The 16,037-nt window shown below is 38.9% G+C and overlaps 1 gene segment (V, D, J or C); it reads right to left on the reverse strand.

Annotated features, from left to right (window-relative positions):
* Positions 1 to 1,176: 1,176 nt before the first annotated feature.
* Positions 1,177 to 16,037, reverse strand: part of LOC140468451 (M1-specific T cell receptor beta chain-like) — a 62,373-nt gene continuing 47,512 nt past the window's right edge. The window contains 4 exon segments of the C gene segment in view: positions 1,177 to 1,895; positions 6,013 to 6,119; positions 8,525 to 8,545; positions 9,053 to 9,394. Of these exon segments, the coding sequence occupies positions 1,869 to 1,895; positions 6,013 to 6,119; positions 8,525 to 8,545; positions 9,053 to 9,394 (497 nt within the window).

Genomic DNA, 16,037 nt, shown 5'->3' on the forward strand with positions numbered 1-16,037 from the left:
GACTTTCGACAGACACTGTGTGTCTTACGTTAACCTGGCTGCAGTGTTATCCTGAGAAAAACAACGTTGCATCACCACAAGTAATCTGCTCTGTGTATTAATATGTACATTCATAATTCACCTACTCCACTGCGTTGTCACGACGGAAAATAGAAGTGAGAACATCCCATTCAGGCCTTCAAACCTGCTCTGTCATTCAATATGATCATGGCTGATCATCCAACTCAGTCCCCTGATTTCTGCCTATCCCCTTTAAACCTGTTAACACTAATGACTATATCTAACTACTTCCTATATACAGTCAATGACCGCTTTCTGTGGCACAGAATTCAAAAGGCTCATCACTCTCGAGATGAAGAAATTTCTCATCATCACCCTCATAATTGGATTGTTCTCTACAATTAGGCTGTGACCCCTGGACTCTCCAGTCATTGGGAACATTCATCCTGCATATACCCTATCTAATCTTGACTGATCACCCCCTCTTTCCCGTAAAGTCCAGTGAATGTAATCCTATTAATACAAGTCTTTTCATATATCAGGTCTGCAGAAATTAGCCTCGTACACATGCGTTTCCTTCACTCCATAGTATGAATATCATTCGTCCGATATTATTGCACCTTTTGTATTCACTAATATCTGCTGTGGTAGGGGACCTCAATTCATCTTGTTTATCCCAGTGACACAACGAAATAGGACATTAGTTGTGAAATTTTCGAGTGGAAGTGTCCCTGTCTCTGAGTTAGGACAACCGAGTTCAAGTACCACTTGCATCAGAGATGTGCAGTAGCATTTCTTAACAGGTTAATCAATAAATACTTACTATGTAAAATTTCATTAGTTCATTGATGCCATGGACATCATATTTAGTTACATAAAAAAGACAGAAAACATTCTTCCCTCTGATACCTGTTGCATCAGAACATGCGTATATTAAACCACTTACTTGCGTTTTGGTATTCTAAAAAAGTTATGTCTGTTGTGAACGTTAATACTCTGAGCTACCTTTTCTAGGTAAGCTTTGACTCTGTCATCCAAACAAACTTTTTGAGTATGTCATCATTGTTCAAACAAAACATTATTTCGGTCATGCTTTGTTTAGATGAAATAACATTGAAAAACACATTGCTTTCAAACTTCATCTATTTATTTCTTCTAAGAAAAAAAAACCAAGGAGGAAGGCTGCAGAAATTCACAAACAGGTTGTCAATGCTAGCTCCATCAAGGATACCACACCAAATAATGATCCCACAAGATTGACTAAAATCCAGGAATGTCATTCAAAAACTCATAATTACATTGATGCATGAATGGAAACGAGATAAAATAACAGCTTGCTTTAAAAAAAATCATTTGAATCACTTTCAAAGTTCAACGTCTTAACAATATACACATGATAATACAGAATGAAAGGGAGGAGCGGTATAGAAGTTAAAGTTAAGATTTTACACGAAACTGTTTTATTTTGTGCCTTGAAAATGCGTAAAGCAAATTCTGACACTAAGAGGACGTTTTTGCATGATGGATCAAATTGACTTGTACTATTTAGTGATTGTATTTAAAAGTTCAAACGATCCAAAAACAAATTGGCTATCCATGAACTACTTGCTGAAATATCTTGCATTCATCAAAGCTGAAGCTTATTTATATAATAAAAACGTAAATACGTGTCAAGATATAGACACCTGAAAGCAGAAAGGGCTCTAATGCTGCTCTCTCACTTCACATGACCACATTGTTGAGAGTAATGTCTTGATACACTGCTTGGGCAGCAGACGTAAACAAGAGCAAACCACTGTCTTAGCATTCACATATTGCATAGTTCCTCCTTCCATGCTGTCTCGTGTGTTCCACCGTCTTCATTGTGTTCAGTCAAATCTTTTGCTGCGGGAGATCTGGCATGAAATGAAAAGAACTGCGTTTGAGTCGTATAGAGAAATAGATAATAATCCAGTACGAAAGGAACAACACATTTTGTATGCACCACTTAGAGTCATAGAGATGTACAGCAAGGAAAAAGACTCTGTGGTCCAACTCATCCATGTCAACCAGTTATCGCAACCCAATTTAGTCTCACTTGCCAACACCTGGCTCATATTCCTCCAAACCCTTCTTATTCATATACACATCCAGATGCCTTATAAATGTTGTACTTGTACTAGCCTCCATCATATCCTTGGCAGCTCATTCCATACATGTGCCATCCTCTGCGTGAAAGAGTTGCCCCTTAGGCCTCTTTTATATCTTCCCTTCTCACCCTAATCCTATGCCCTCTACTGCTGGACTCCTCCACCCCAGGAAAAAGACTTTGTCTATTTATCCTATCCATGCCCCTCATAGTTTTATACACCTCTATAAGGTTACCCCTCAGCCTCCGACTTCGAAAGACATTTTCCTGTTCACTGCTCCTTCTCTGTATCCATGGTTCTGCTCAATCAAGGATTGACATTCCATGAATATTGAAACAGTTTAAAGTAATGATTCAGATAGCACATCCCAGAGAATAACATCTCACAGCTATAAAACAATAGCATAATGCGTCTCTCTGCTCGTTTAGCCATTCTGTGCCTTTTACTCCCTGTCCTTCAGCCACAGGGAACGTTTTATCCTCATTTCGAATTTTATAATATTTCGTAAAGTCATATTCATAGTCGAAGGTTCATACAACACGGAAATGTATCCTTTGGTCGAACCAGTCTGTGCTGACCATAATCTCAAACTAAATCGTTCCCACCTGACTGTGCTTGACACATATCTGTCCAAACATTTGTTATTCATGTAGTTATCTAAATGTATGTTAAGCATTGTAACGGTACCCACATCCACCACTTCATCTGGAAAGTCATTCCTCACACTAATCACTCTCTATGTTAAAACAAAATGTCACTCATGTCTTCTTAATATTTTTCTCCTTTCATCTTACAAATATGTCCCCGGTCTTGAAAACCCCGTCTTGAGGAAAGCACACTTGCCGTTCACCTTACCTATAGTCTGCATATTCTTATAACTCTTTAAAGGTCGGCTCTCAATCTAGTCCTTTCCACTGAAAGAAAGACCTAGCCTGCCCAACATTTCCTTATAACCCAAATTGTCTATTCCTGGAAACATCAACGTACAAACTCCTTAATCTCGTTGATAGGTTAAAGAATTTTAGTTTCTCCAGGCTTTGCTGAAAACTGAAATTCTAACTCGGTGATGCTATTTAAGCACTTCAATTCTCGCACCCTGCCTGAGTCTTAGATGATTAATATTGTCCCTCCTGATATTCTATTTCCATACACTAACATTAAATTGCATCTCTTACCCATTTGTCTATTTCTCTGTAGTATTCCGGGGCAGGTAAGTGAGAGAGTACCGCTGCACTGTGGCGATACTTCTCCCTGCTACAAATGAATAGAGTCTTCACTTCAAACTCGCCAATTGTCATAGCAATAGCCAACATGTGTCGCAATAACCAACATGAATCTTAAAAAAATAACAGCCAATTCCTGGACATGTAGCATTGTTCAACAACGAAAAGTCTTTAACATCTGATAAATATTAATAAGTGACTCAAAAAGATAGTCAACATCGAAATTTATTCTCATGGGCATTGATTTCTGCAGTGGTATCACAAAATTGAGAATATAATGAAATGTGTCTTTTAAAAAATTCATTCACAGGTTATGAGTATCATGGACTACGTCAATATTTATTGCCTATATCTATTTGTCCAGAAGGCAGTTTGGAGTCAACCATATTGCTATGCATCTGAACTCACATGTGGGCCAGACCAGCTTAGGACAGACGTTTTCTTCCCTAAAGGGCATTAGTAATGCAGATTTGTTTTCTCCAACAAAATAATAATGATTTCATAGTTATGAAAAAAAACACTCCTAATCCAAGATTAATTTGCAAAATGAATTCAAACTCCACCATCTGCCACACCAGGACTTGAATATCGATTCAGCAGACATTCCCTGGTTCTCTAAAGTAAGAGCCTAGCAGTAATACCACAAGACTAACATTTCCCCTGCTCGGATACTTTTAACTAACAGAACGCCACCAGGACCAGTGCCGAGATATTAATTAGCTACAACTTATACCTATGACTTACATGAATGGACTCAATATAATGCAGCTACACTTCTGATGCTGTAAAGCAAGCTTGGATGTAAGGTGCCTAGCTGGGTCCCAAAAACTTAGCAAAACGTAGACAAACTGTAATATTTGATAAGACAGAACATGATGAAGAGAATTGTGAAACTTACTAATTTGGCTAAAAGAAACTATAATTTTCAGAAAGTTGGGAGCAAAACTTGACTGCTTGATGAGTCTGGTCGGTTTCTTTTCACACGGATAACAGAAAGTTAAACTGTATTTCTCAGTGTGATGTCCCTGATGATAATGCTGTGAATTATCCTGGAGATGATAATCTCAGTACCATTAAATGGCCTGTGAGGCCTCTTCAGTGACGGGCCGAATACCTCACGTTTTGGCTGGAAGCACAGGTAGGCCAGGTTATATAAAAAGTGCGGATTTCCTTGTATAAACAACCATGGACTTCTATGAAAAGTAATGGCTTTTTCATGGTGCCATTAGAGGGACTAGCTTTGAAGTATGCATCATTTACAAAGATCAAATGGCAGTACAACAACGGAAGAATCTCTTTGGTCCACCAAGACTATGCTGACACACGATACATTTCTATACTAAAAGCTTTTTTGCCTTTGTGTGGTCAGTCTCCATTTTGTACCCTGCCTATTTATATATCTGTCAAAAATTCTCATAAGAGCTGCTCGTGTATTTGCTGCCATCACCTCACCTGTTAGCGCATTCCAGGCACTTACGCCCTCTATGTAAAACACTTGCCTCTGATATCTCCTTAAAACTTGCGTCGTTATACCTTAAACCTATGTTTCCCCCTGATATTGGCATACCAGTATGTGAAAAAGGGAAAAGAAAGTGAGGATTGCAGTTGCTGGAGTTTCGAATCGTAGAGTGTGATGCTGGAAAAACAGCTGATCGGGCAGCATTCAATGAGCATAAAAATAGACCTTTCAGGCACAAGCCCTTCATCAGAAATGAGCCTGATTCCTGATGAATGGCTTATGCTCAAAATATTGTTTCGCCTGTTCCTTGGATTCTGCCTGACTGGCTGCGCTTTCCAGCACCACACTCTTCAACCCATAATTGCCCGGGAAAAATACTGAAACTATCCCTTCTGACAATGACTCATAAGTTTTTTTTTACAATTCTGTTAAGTCTCCCCACATCCTTCAACGTTCAAGTGAAAATAAACCAAATTTATCCAATCTCTCATCATAGCTAATGCCCTCCAAACCAAGCAACATCCTCTTAAGCCTTTTTTGTACCCATTCCAAAGCCTCCCAACCTCAGGCAGTATGGATATATATTTCTGCACAATATTGTAATGTGGCCTTACTGAAGTTCTATTTAATCTATGATTTAATTTATTGACTGACTACGCTGATGGGATTTGAATGGAATCTGCCTAGTCAGCGACTTATTAACTTTGTTTCATTCCAATTCTTGGAATAGGTATTATATTTTGCTCGACTCTCCTCTCTGCTGCCAGTAGCTCTACACACTATTACATCCTAAATGGAAGTTTTGTTGCCTTTGAATGCTTTGACTGAACCTCCCTTCATCATATACTCAGGAATGTCGTTCCTTCAAAGATCAACTGAAGTTCCAATCCTCTGTGATTTGCGATTGATTTCTATGTACATTGTAAAATGAAGGAATGACGTGTGACAATACTAGCAGGAGTCATAAACGGAAGAAATTATTCACGTCATAGTAGTTCTAGGAATAAGCATGAACTAGACAATAATAGAATTTACATTGGAAGCTCTTGAATGAACGTGGAAAAGATGAAATTTTGTGGGAATGCATCTTTGCATAGACAACCAAAGGGCTAATATGATTTATTTTGTTAGATATTTATTCAGGATCTAACTTTATCCATATAACACAGACTTTTGAGTACTAATGTCAGTTAAATCTTACCTTGGACTTCCAAACAATTATTGACACGAACAGTGCATACAAGATGCTTTTGCAAAACATCATAAGGTATGTCAATTTTGCTGTCCCCATGCTCTGGACTTTGGCTTCTGTGAAGTGAATGGAGTGGAAAAGGTTGGTATTTCTCTTTACTGACAGGTTAAAAAAATTGCTAATTTTGCTGAAGAGGCACATTTAAAAGTCATGAACCCAGGGTTATTATGGAATAAGCAGGTTGACATGATCCAGTACAAAGCATCCATCTTTGATTGGTACCACATGCACAAACAACAATTCCCATCACCACTGGCGCTAAGTAAGATTAGTCTGCCCTATATCCAAAATTCATTGAAGCAATTCATCAGGGATTCTCAGATCGCACCTTAGAAATCACCAACCACTGTAATATGGAAGGAAAAGGACATCAGTACGTGGAAACACCACCACCTTCAATTTCCCTTCCAAGTCATCTGTAGAAATACAGTGCCTTTCCATCACTTGTCACTATGTAAAAATTTTGAAAATCCCTCCCTCGGGGGATTGTGTGTCAACCTCCAGCAATTGAACTGCAGCGATTCAAGAAGGTGGCTCAACTCTACGTTCTCAATAGCGACGAGGCACAGGCAATAAACTTAGACCCAGCAACGAAGTCAACATCTCTCAAAAATCAATTTAAATATGGTTGAGGAAAGACTTTGTCTTTGATCCAAGGAAGAATGATGGAAATATTTCATGCAGAATTTCCACTGTGATAGGACATTATACACAACATAATCAGCCAGTGAACCCTCTGGGGCACTCTCAGCGATGGTAAGTTTCACCGCACAGTACAAGACAATGGTTGAACTGGAAATTTGAGCAGAAAACCCGTTTGAGTAAGGTGAGTAAGATATGCGCCGTAATGAGTCAAATGTATTTGAGTTCCATAATGGAAATTGATAGCCTGGAAACAGGGCTCTACACATGTGTTATCTTTCATATCAAATGCAAAACCAAGGATATGGCTACTTTTTTGTCCAACATACGAAAACTGCATCAGTACTGGTTCTCTATAGTGCCTTAGGCATAAATGTATAAGCCTCAGTAAATATCAACCACAATGATCTGGACAAATAATGCTCTGCTTGAGGGAAATTTCTCGGGCTTTGGCCCCACAGTGGCTTTCGGTTGACCAACAAAATAAGTTCATGTTGTGTTTCTTTACTCCCATCGCATTGTTGCTGCAATTAGAAGGTGGCTAGAACTATGCTGCTTGGAGAGAAGACGGCTAATAGGTGATCCAATGGAGGTTTTCAAAATCAAGACAGGACTGGATAGGATAGGGAAGAATTGTTTCCACTCAGTAGATGGATCAGGGTGAATATGGAACAGACTGAAATGTGACAGAAAGAAAAAACAACAATATTTCCCAATGCCTGTGGTTATGACACGAGACCATGAACATCGGAGCTGAATTAAGTCATTCAGTCCATAAAGTCTACTCTGCCATTCATTCATGGCTCATATGTTTACCAATACTATTTCTTGCCTTCTCCCCGTGGCCCCTGATTTGCTTACGATTATGAACCTACCAATCCCTGTCCTACATGCACTCACTGACGTGGCCTGCAGAACCTCCGTGGCAAAGAATTCCACTGAATCACCACTCTGTGGCTGAAAGAATTCCTCCGAATCTCAATTCTAAATGGTTGCCTTTTAACTTTGAGGCTATAGCCTTGGGTCATAATCTCTCCTATTAGTGAAAACATCTTTTGCACGTTCACAATATGTAGGCATCTCAGGATTCTGTAAGGTTCAAACAGATTTCCCCTCACCCTTCTAATCTTCATCGAGTTGAAACCCAAAGTCCTCAACCATTTCTCATTTGACAAGCATTTCATCCCGGGATCATTCAAAGAGCCAATACATTATTTCTGAGATTTTGGGACGAGAACTGCTCACAATTTTTCAAACATGGCCTGACGAGAGCCTCAGTGGTACAAAACTGGTTTTGTAACCTAGCCAGCTTGATATGAATGCAAACATCTTACTTATCTTCCTAACTACATGAATCTGCACGTTAACATTAGGACAGTCCTGAACTGCAATTCCAAAGTTGTTTTATTCTTTCGATTTCCTCACCCTTTCCCTGTTTAGAAAATGGTTACACCTGTATTCATCCTGCTTAAGTGCACAATCTCACACACATTAAATATTCCATTCGAGCTGCTAGTTCTCTGCCATCTCCAAGCCTGGTAGAAAACCACTGCAGCTTTCATGCTTCTTCAACATGACCTCCATCTGTGGAAATGTGGTGGAGGCAGGCTTAATTGAGTCATTGCAAAGGGTATTAGATGAGTATTCTGATAAAAATGGCATTTAAGGCCCTGATCTCCAAACAGAATAACCCCAGAGACTCCTCCTCAATCTTCCAGCTAACATCACACACACCCAGAGCGATCTGAGAAACCGTATAGGCAGGGAAAAGACTTTAAATCACGGATTGCAAAAGTGTAGAAGTAATTTTGAGGCTCACCTTTACTCATGCCGCAGATTTCTGAAAGAAATGAGATATACAAGCAATTAACAACAGAATGCAGAATCAGATAAGTATACAATGTTGACGAGTCCCTTCGGCTCATCTTTTCTGTACTTCAAAAAGAAAAACTAATGCCTACACCACCCCACTTTCCATTTCTTTTTCTCTCTCATTGTATCTCGGCATCTTTCCTGCCTTTAAAAGCATACATACATTACAATTCATTGTGCCGAGTTGAATTGTGGCTGGGATATTTTTTGCAATCATCATATAAAAGGAAATTGAGAGCTGGAGGATGCATTGGCTTTGGTGTACTCTGACTGTTGTCACTTTTTTAATATACACAATGGATATACTATAAAATTTTTATTGTGTCCTGTTTATTGCAAAAAAAACCCCACTGAATTAATGAAAGGTGGACTTGATTTGCATTTCATATAAAAGAGCATCCAAGTTCTCCAAATTCAAGTTATTGCTTTTTTGGAGTTCGAAGTACAGCATTTTGTTTCCTAATCATGAACATACCAGCATTGACTTCAAACTCTGACGTGTACAAAGTATGGTCCGACCCATTTGCATAATGATGAACTCTGCATTCAACGTTCTTCATCTTGATCCATTCCTCATCTACGAATCTTATCCGACTGCTGACACTGTAAGATTTACCCCCTTCCTCTGCGACTGATTCGGGGTCTGACTGAATTTTAGTTTCATTTTCCTCCTTCTTGCCATCGACATACCAGTGGATCTGGATGTTGTCGGGGTAGAAGTCAGTAACAAGGCACACCACTGTTGCTTTTCCTTTCTCTCTCAGTTCTGCTGGTGACGGTTTGAGAATTGTGATTTTGGGCACTCGAACTGGGTGCTCTGCATAATGAATAATCAAAGAAAATATCAATGTAGATGACATAGGTGTCAATGATTGCCATCTAAGAATTCTCAGAATGCATCCTTATAGGAACATGTGCACGAAAGGAGCAGGAGTAGACTGCTCCAACAATTGAAATATCCTACTATACAATAAAAATCAACACCAGTCTGAATTCCATCTTTAAAAAAACTCCAAAACTATGCTTGAAATGCTCTTTGAAGGATTGTTACAAAACTCATCATCGATGTGCAATAAGAAGAAAAAAGTGCTGGAGGCTGGTAAGATTGCAGCATATGTACATGAATAGGAACGTTTTCGAGAGATATGGGTCAAATGCTGGCAAATGGAAATAGATTAGGTTAGGATATAGAACATAGAACATAGAACATAGAAAAAATACAGCGCAGTACCGGCCCTTTGGCCGATCCAAGCCCACCTAACCTACACTAGCCCACTATCCTCCATATGCCTATCCAATGTCCGTTTAAATGTCCATAAATATCTGGTCAGTACGCATGAGTTGGAAAGAAGGGTGTGCTTCCATGTTGTGCTTTTCTGGGACTCTGTCCCTCAAAGTGTCTAATATCTCTGTTTTTACGGTGCTATCCGATTTGTCTTTCGTCGGTGAAGGTTAATTTTAGATTCCTTGACAAGAGGAAATCCTCACCATCCACCTTGCGAATACCCCTCAAAATCTTACATGTTTCTTTCTTGTTCGTTTTAAACTCCAGTGCATACAAACCCAACCTCAGCCTTTCCAGATGCTAGTCTCGTAAATAATATCTGAGCTCATTAAAATTCATTACATCCCTCTTTAACTATCATCAATAAAGAATGTCTAGAATTGGATTAGGGCCAATCAAGGACAGCAGTGGGACTTTGCGTATGGATTCCGAGGAGTTAGGTGAAACGCTAAATGAGTAATGTTTGTCATTATTCACGCTAGAAAAATATAAGGTTGTCGCGGAGAATACTGAGAAACAGACTAGTAGACGAAACTGGATTAAAGTACACAATTTCAAGGTATTAAGTAATTCTGGAAACAGTGAAAATAGACATGTCCCCTGTGCCGGATGGGAGGAGATTCCACAGACTTTGATTTTGATCTTTGTTTTTTCACTGTCTACAGGAAAAGTGCCTGTAGACTGGAGGATGTCAAATGTTGTCCCTTTGTTCAAGAAGCGGAGTTTAGGCATGTTAATTAAACACCAGTGAGCCTTACTTCGGTGTGGATGAAGTCTTGGAAAAGATTATAAGCGTTAGGATTTGTGAACAACTAGAAAGTAATAAGTTGATTAGGGATAGTCAACATAGTTTCGTGAAGAGTAGGTGCTGGATCACAAGCCTTATTGAGTTCTCTGAGAAGGTGAACAAACAGGTGGATGAGGATAAAGCAGTTGATGTGGTATAGATGAATTTCAATAAGGCGTATCATAAGGTTTCCCATGGTAAGCTATTGCACAATATAAGGAGGATGGGATTGAGGGTAATTTACCGGTTTGGATCAGAAACGGACGAGCTGAAAGAAGACAGAGGCTGGTGATTGATAGGAAATGATCATCCTGAAGTCCAGTTACTAACTTTGTACAACAAAGATGTGTTTTGGGGCCACTGCTGTTTGTCACTTTTATAAATGACCTGGATGTGGGCGGAGAAGAATGTGTTAGTAAATTTGCTGATGACAATAAATTCGGTAGAGTTGTAGATAGTATTAACGAATGTTGCAGGTTACATTAGGACTAAGATAAGCTGCAGAATTGGGCTGAGAGGTGGCAGATGGAGTTGAATGCAGAAGTTTGAAATGGTTCATTTTGAAAGGAACATCAGGAGTAAAGATTATTGGGCTAATGGTTAATCGATTCCTCGTAGTGTAGATGAGCAGATAGATCTCGGTGTCCATGTACATAGATCCCTGAAATTTGCCACCCAGGTTAATAGGGTTAATAAGAAGGCAAACTGTGTTATCTTTTATTGGTAGAGTGATTGAGTTTCAGAGCCATGAGGTCATGTTGCAGCTGTATAAATCACTGGCCGTACTTGGAGTATTACATACAGTTATGTTCACTGCATTATAGGAACGATGAGGAAGCTTTGAAAAGATTCAGAGGAGATTTATTAGGATGTTACCTGGTACAGACTGAAGTTCTTTCGAGGAAAGACTGAGGAAATTGAGGCTGATTTCGTCAGAGAGAAGAAGGTTGAGAGTGACTTAAGTGAGATATCTAAGAAAATAAGAGGGTTAGGTAGGGTGGAGAGTGAGACTATCTTTCCTCGGATGGTGATAGTTAGCACGAGGTGACTTAGCTATAAATAGAGGACATATATCAAAGGAAGAGTAGGGATTGGAACGATTTGCATGCAACAGTAATAGACTCACCAATTTTAATGATATTTCAATGGTCATTGAATAAACATATGGATGAAAATGGAATAGTATAGATTTAATGGGCTTTAGATTGATTTCACAGGTCGGCACAACTTCGACGGCAGAAGAGCCAGTACTACACTAAAATGTTCCATGTTATATGTTCTAAATAATGGGAGAAATACGGAAATCTTTACGTTGATTGCTTTGGACAAGCACAGATTTGATGGACAAGACAGTTTTTTTTCTTAGCTGTCGACCTCGATAATTCAATGACTGCACTTGACGTGGTCTTACCAGTGCCCTATATAATAGCAACATAAGCTCCCCAATTTCAGTCAATTGTTCTTTTAATATGAAATAACGTTCGATAAGTTTTCCTAATTTTTGCTGCATCAATGGAGCAATCTTTTGAAATTTATGATCTTTGAATTTGAGATCGTTATGTATCTCAGAGCTCTGTAATCGTTCACAATTTAGATGATATATTACTTTACTATTCCTCTTGGTCTATCATTATTGTGCATTGTTAAATCTGCGCCCATGCATTTTATCTACATCCATTCGTACCCTACTTTTGTCCTTTACATTGTTCATTTTCCTGCCTTTTCTTACGTTACTCGTAAATCTAGAAATGAGACCTTTCGTCTGTTCACACATCTGCATAATTCACTAAAATAAATGCTATGAAGTCAGGTCCCAGTACTGATCAGTGTGGCAGAATAAAAAAAATGGAGCTGGAAGTCAGATAGGTTCTGAGGAGCAGAGAGTTGACGTTTTGGAAATAACCCCTTCTTCCTAATGAAGGGCTTCTTCCCTAAACGGCGACATTCCTGCTCCTTGGATGCTGCCAGAACTACTGTGCTTTTCTAGTCGACACATTTTGACTCTGACTTTACAGCAGCTGTATTCCTCACTTTCTCCGGATCCCTGTGGCACTCCACTTTTCACTTGTTGCGTTGAAGAAAGGGGCTTCATTATATATATTCTATCTCCCCTGTTATTAACACCATCTTCTATCTATTTGGATATGTTAAACATAATACCATGGATTTCTAACTTCTGTACTTACATTTTATTAGGTAACCCATAACCTGCCTTCTGGAAATTTAAAGCACAATTTAATCACTGCCTCCCCTTGATCCAAAATGCTTACTACTTCCACAAAAGAAATTATTTTGTTGAACATGATCTTACTTTCACACAATGATACTCTACTGCCAGATCTTTTCTAAGTGCATGGTTATAACATACTTATTGATAGTTTTTAACACCTCCTTTTTGACAGATGTTAGGCTAACTCGTCTGTATTCTCCTGTTTTACCTATTTCAGCACAAAGGCGTAGCATTGCCATTTTCCAATCTTCAGAATTTTCCCATCTAATGGACTCTTGCTATGTCAAGGGAGGTTTGATCCTTGAAACAGAAACCTCAATTGTCTCCCTAACCAGTTTTTAAATGCCCTAGGATGAATGTCTATTTATTTCTTCCGGGGTACTACGTAGCAACACTGAAAAAACCAGCACACTGTCTTCACAAGTGACTTACTGGCTTTAAAACGTTCACTATCTATATAAATCACTTCTCCAATCATATTTCCAGAACTTAGATAATCCCACATTATTGAATTAATGCGATCATTTATGAACAGAAACAAAACTGCATAATGTCTTAATATCCTGTCTTTCCAAATAATCGCATACACTCCAGCATTCATTTGCCAGTCTATGGCCTCCTCTAGCTTTGTGCCTGTAAACGCCCAGGAAGACTATATTTCGTTAGAAACCTATCGAAAACACGATACTGAATCTACTTGCAACTGTCAGCTTTTTTTTTGGTTTTAAATAAGAATGTTATAAGTTGTTAATCAGAACATTTTTTGCTTATTGGTTGAAATATGATCGTTTCATTCACCAGATTTTCCATTGCCAGTTTTAAAAGCTTTACCTGAATTCAGGAAAAGTTATTTGTGTAGTTTAATTATATGTCTCGTGTCAGGTATTCATAGGGTCATAGAGTCATAGAGTCATGACACGGAATCATTGATCACGTTTTTCAAATTCGGAAACTAACAAATAATTTAGGAAACTTATGCTGAACCTTTGAAAAACTCTGCAGGTTCATAAATTGCACAAAATTTCCGTTTCTTAACAGCTTGATTTATAAAGGGTATAGGGTCCTTGAGAACAAGCAGAGGAGTTCAATCCTAAGAAGCATGTTTTTCATGACTCAAACAAAAGCTGCTCCCATTGATGTCTTCATAACAGCCGAGGACCACGGATTTACGATTTGGACAAGGGACACATGGGGATACATGAACAATTTTTTTTACGCAGGCTGACTCTTAAGGACTTGGAATTTGACTGCGTAAAAGAATGGAGGAATTAGAGATAGTCAATGATTTTAGAAGGAAATTGAATGACCACTTGACTAAAGAAACTGGCAGAAGTACGGGATAAAGATGGGAAATAGGAATAACTGGAAATCTGTACAGAAGCCAATATAGATTCAATGGGTGATATATTTACCTTCTCTGCCATAACAAGTTTATTGATTCAGGATTATCCCAATCTATATTTTTACACGGAATGGAATCTAAAATGAAACCATAGGAACTCATGGAACGGATGGCATGGTGGTTAAGTGGCTATCTTTGCTTCCTCACAGTGCCGGGGCCCAGTTCGATTCCAACCTCGGGGCACTGTCTGTGTGGAGTTTGTACGTTCTAACCGTGTTTGTGTGGTTTTCCACTGGGTCCACTGGTGTCCTCCCACAATCCAAAGATGTGTAGGTTAGACAATTGGTCATGCAAGATTACTCACAGTGTTCAGGGATGTGTAGGCTTGGTCAGGGATAAGTGAAAAGTAACAAGGGAAGGGAAAGGGTTTGGATGGGTTACTCTTCGGGGCCGGGGGTGGGGGGAGGTGTTGTGGCTACTTGTTGGGCTGAAATGTCTGTTGACACATTGGAGGGGTTCTGTGTATAATACCAAATAAGTGATGTACACTTAGCCCATTAAGCTGGTAATGGCTCTTCTGTTGCATTGTGCAATTCAACCACCACATCTTCATTAGCCCTTAAAGTTGTCCATTTCAACTTTTCCCAATTCGTGTCGTTATCATTTCTTATTTGTTTGCTTTCATCAACGCGACAGAATACATTTTGTATATAAATGGCGTTTAAGTGTCATCTCGCTGATTATTTTGGCAATCACTTGTCGTATTGGTAACATTCTCTCCTACCGTTGTAAACCGATTCAGCTGATTTACCAACACAAAATCAATGATTTTGAGCTCCTTATCCAGGTAAAGGCGGCAGATTTTCTTGCTAAAGCAGCTTAACAAGCTAGATGAGTTTTGATGACAATTGACAGCAGTTAAATGGTGTTCAATAGATCAGCTATATTTATTCCCCTACACATCTGCACCCAAACCATGCACAATTGTCTTCTTACTTATTTCGATTTTGTTAGGAGGAACAAAACTATGTCTAAATGCTATTTTAATGTTACAACAGTGTCTGCACTTCATTGGCTCTAAAATCATGAAGCACTTTTGGGCATCCCAAATTACAAGACGATGAAAGCAATGCAATTCTCGCTGATTTCCTTTAAGTTCCAAAATTAACCTTGAAAACAGTGATATATGAACAAAATGATGACTTTCAATCTACCCATTCTTTAAATATATATTACAGTTGTGTGTAATTGAATTAGATGTCGTTCAGAGAAGGATCACGAGATTTATTCCAGAGATGAACGGCTTATTTCATTGAAGAGATTGAGTAGTTTATGCGGATAATCACTAGAGTTAAAAACAAAATATGAGAGGAGATTTAATTGAGGTATATGCGACGCTAAATGGGATGGACACAGAGGGGATGTTTACTTGTGTAACGCAATCTGGAATGGGACGTCATTGTTATCTTATAAGAGGTTAAAACAAGATCAGGTGGTATGATTTCTCTCAATGGTTGCGAATCTGCAGAATTTCCTAGTCCAGAGTGCTATAGTTGCCGGGACATTGAGTAAATTAAAGGAAGAGAGAGGCGGATTTTTAATGAGTAAGGGGACAAAAAGGTAATGGAGTATGGGTAGAAAAGTGGAGTTGAGGCCGAGATTGGATCAAACATGATCATATTGACTGGCGGACGCGGCTCGAAGGACTGAATAATCTACTCCTGCTTTTAGTTCAGATTTTTAAATATAAACCAGATAATTAGTTGAGAAACATTGGGAGCACATTGGAAAGTTCTGGCCGACATAACCATTGTTT

Source organism: Chiloscyllium punctatum, chromosome 47 (genome assembly GCF_047496795.1).
Source record: "Chiloscyllium punctatum isolate Juve2018m chromosome 47, sChiPun1.3, whole genome shotgun sequence".
In the NCBI taxonomy this organism is placed as follows: domain Eukaryota; kingdom Metazoa; phylum Chordata; class Chondrichthyes; order Orectolobiformes; family Hemiscylliidae; genus Chiloscyllium; species Chiloscyllium punctatum.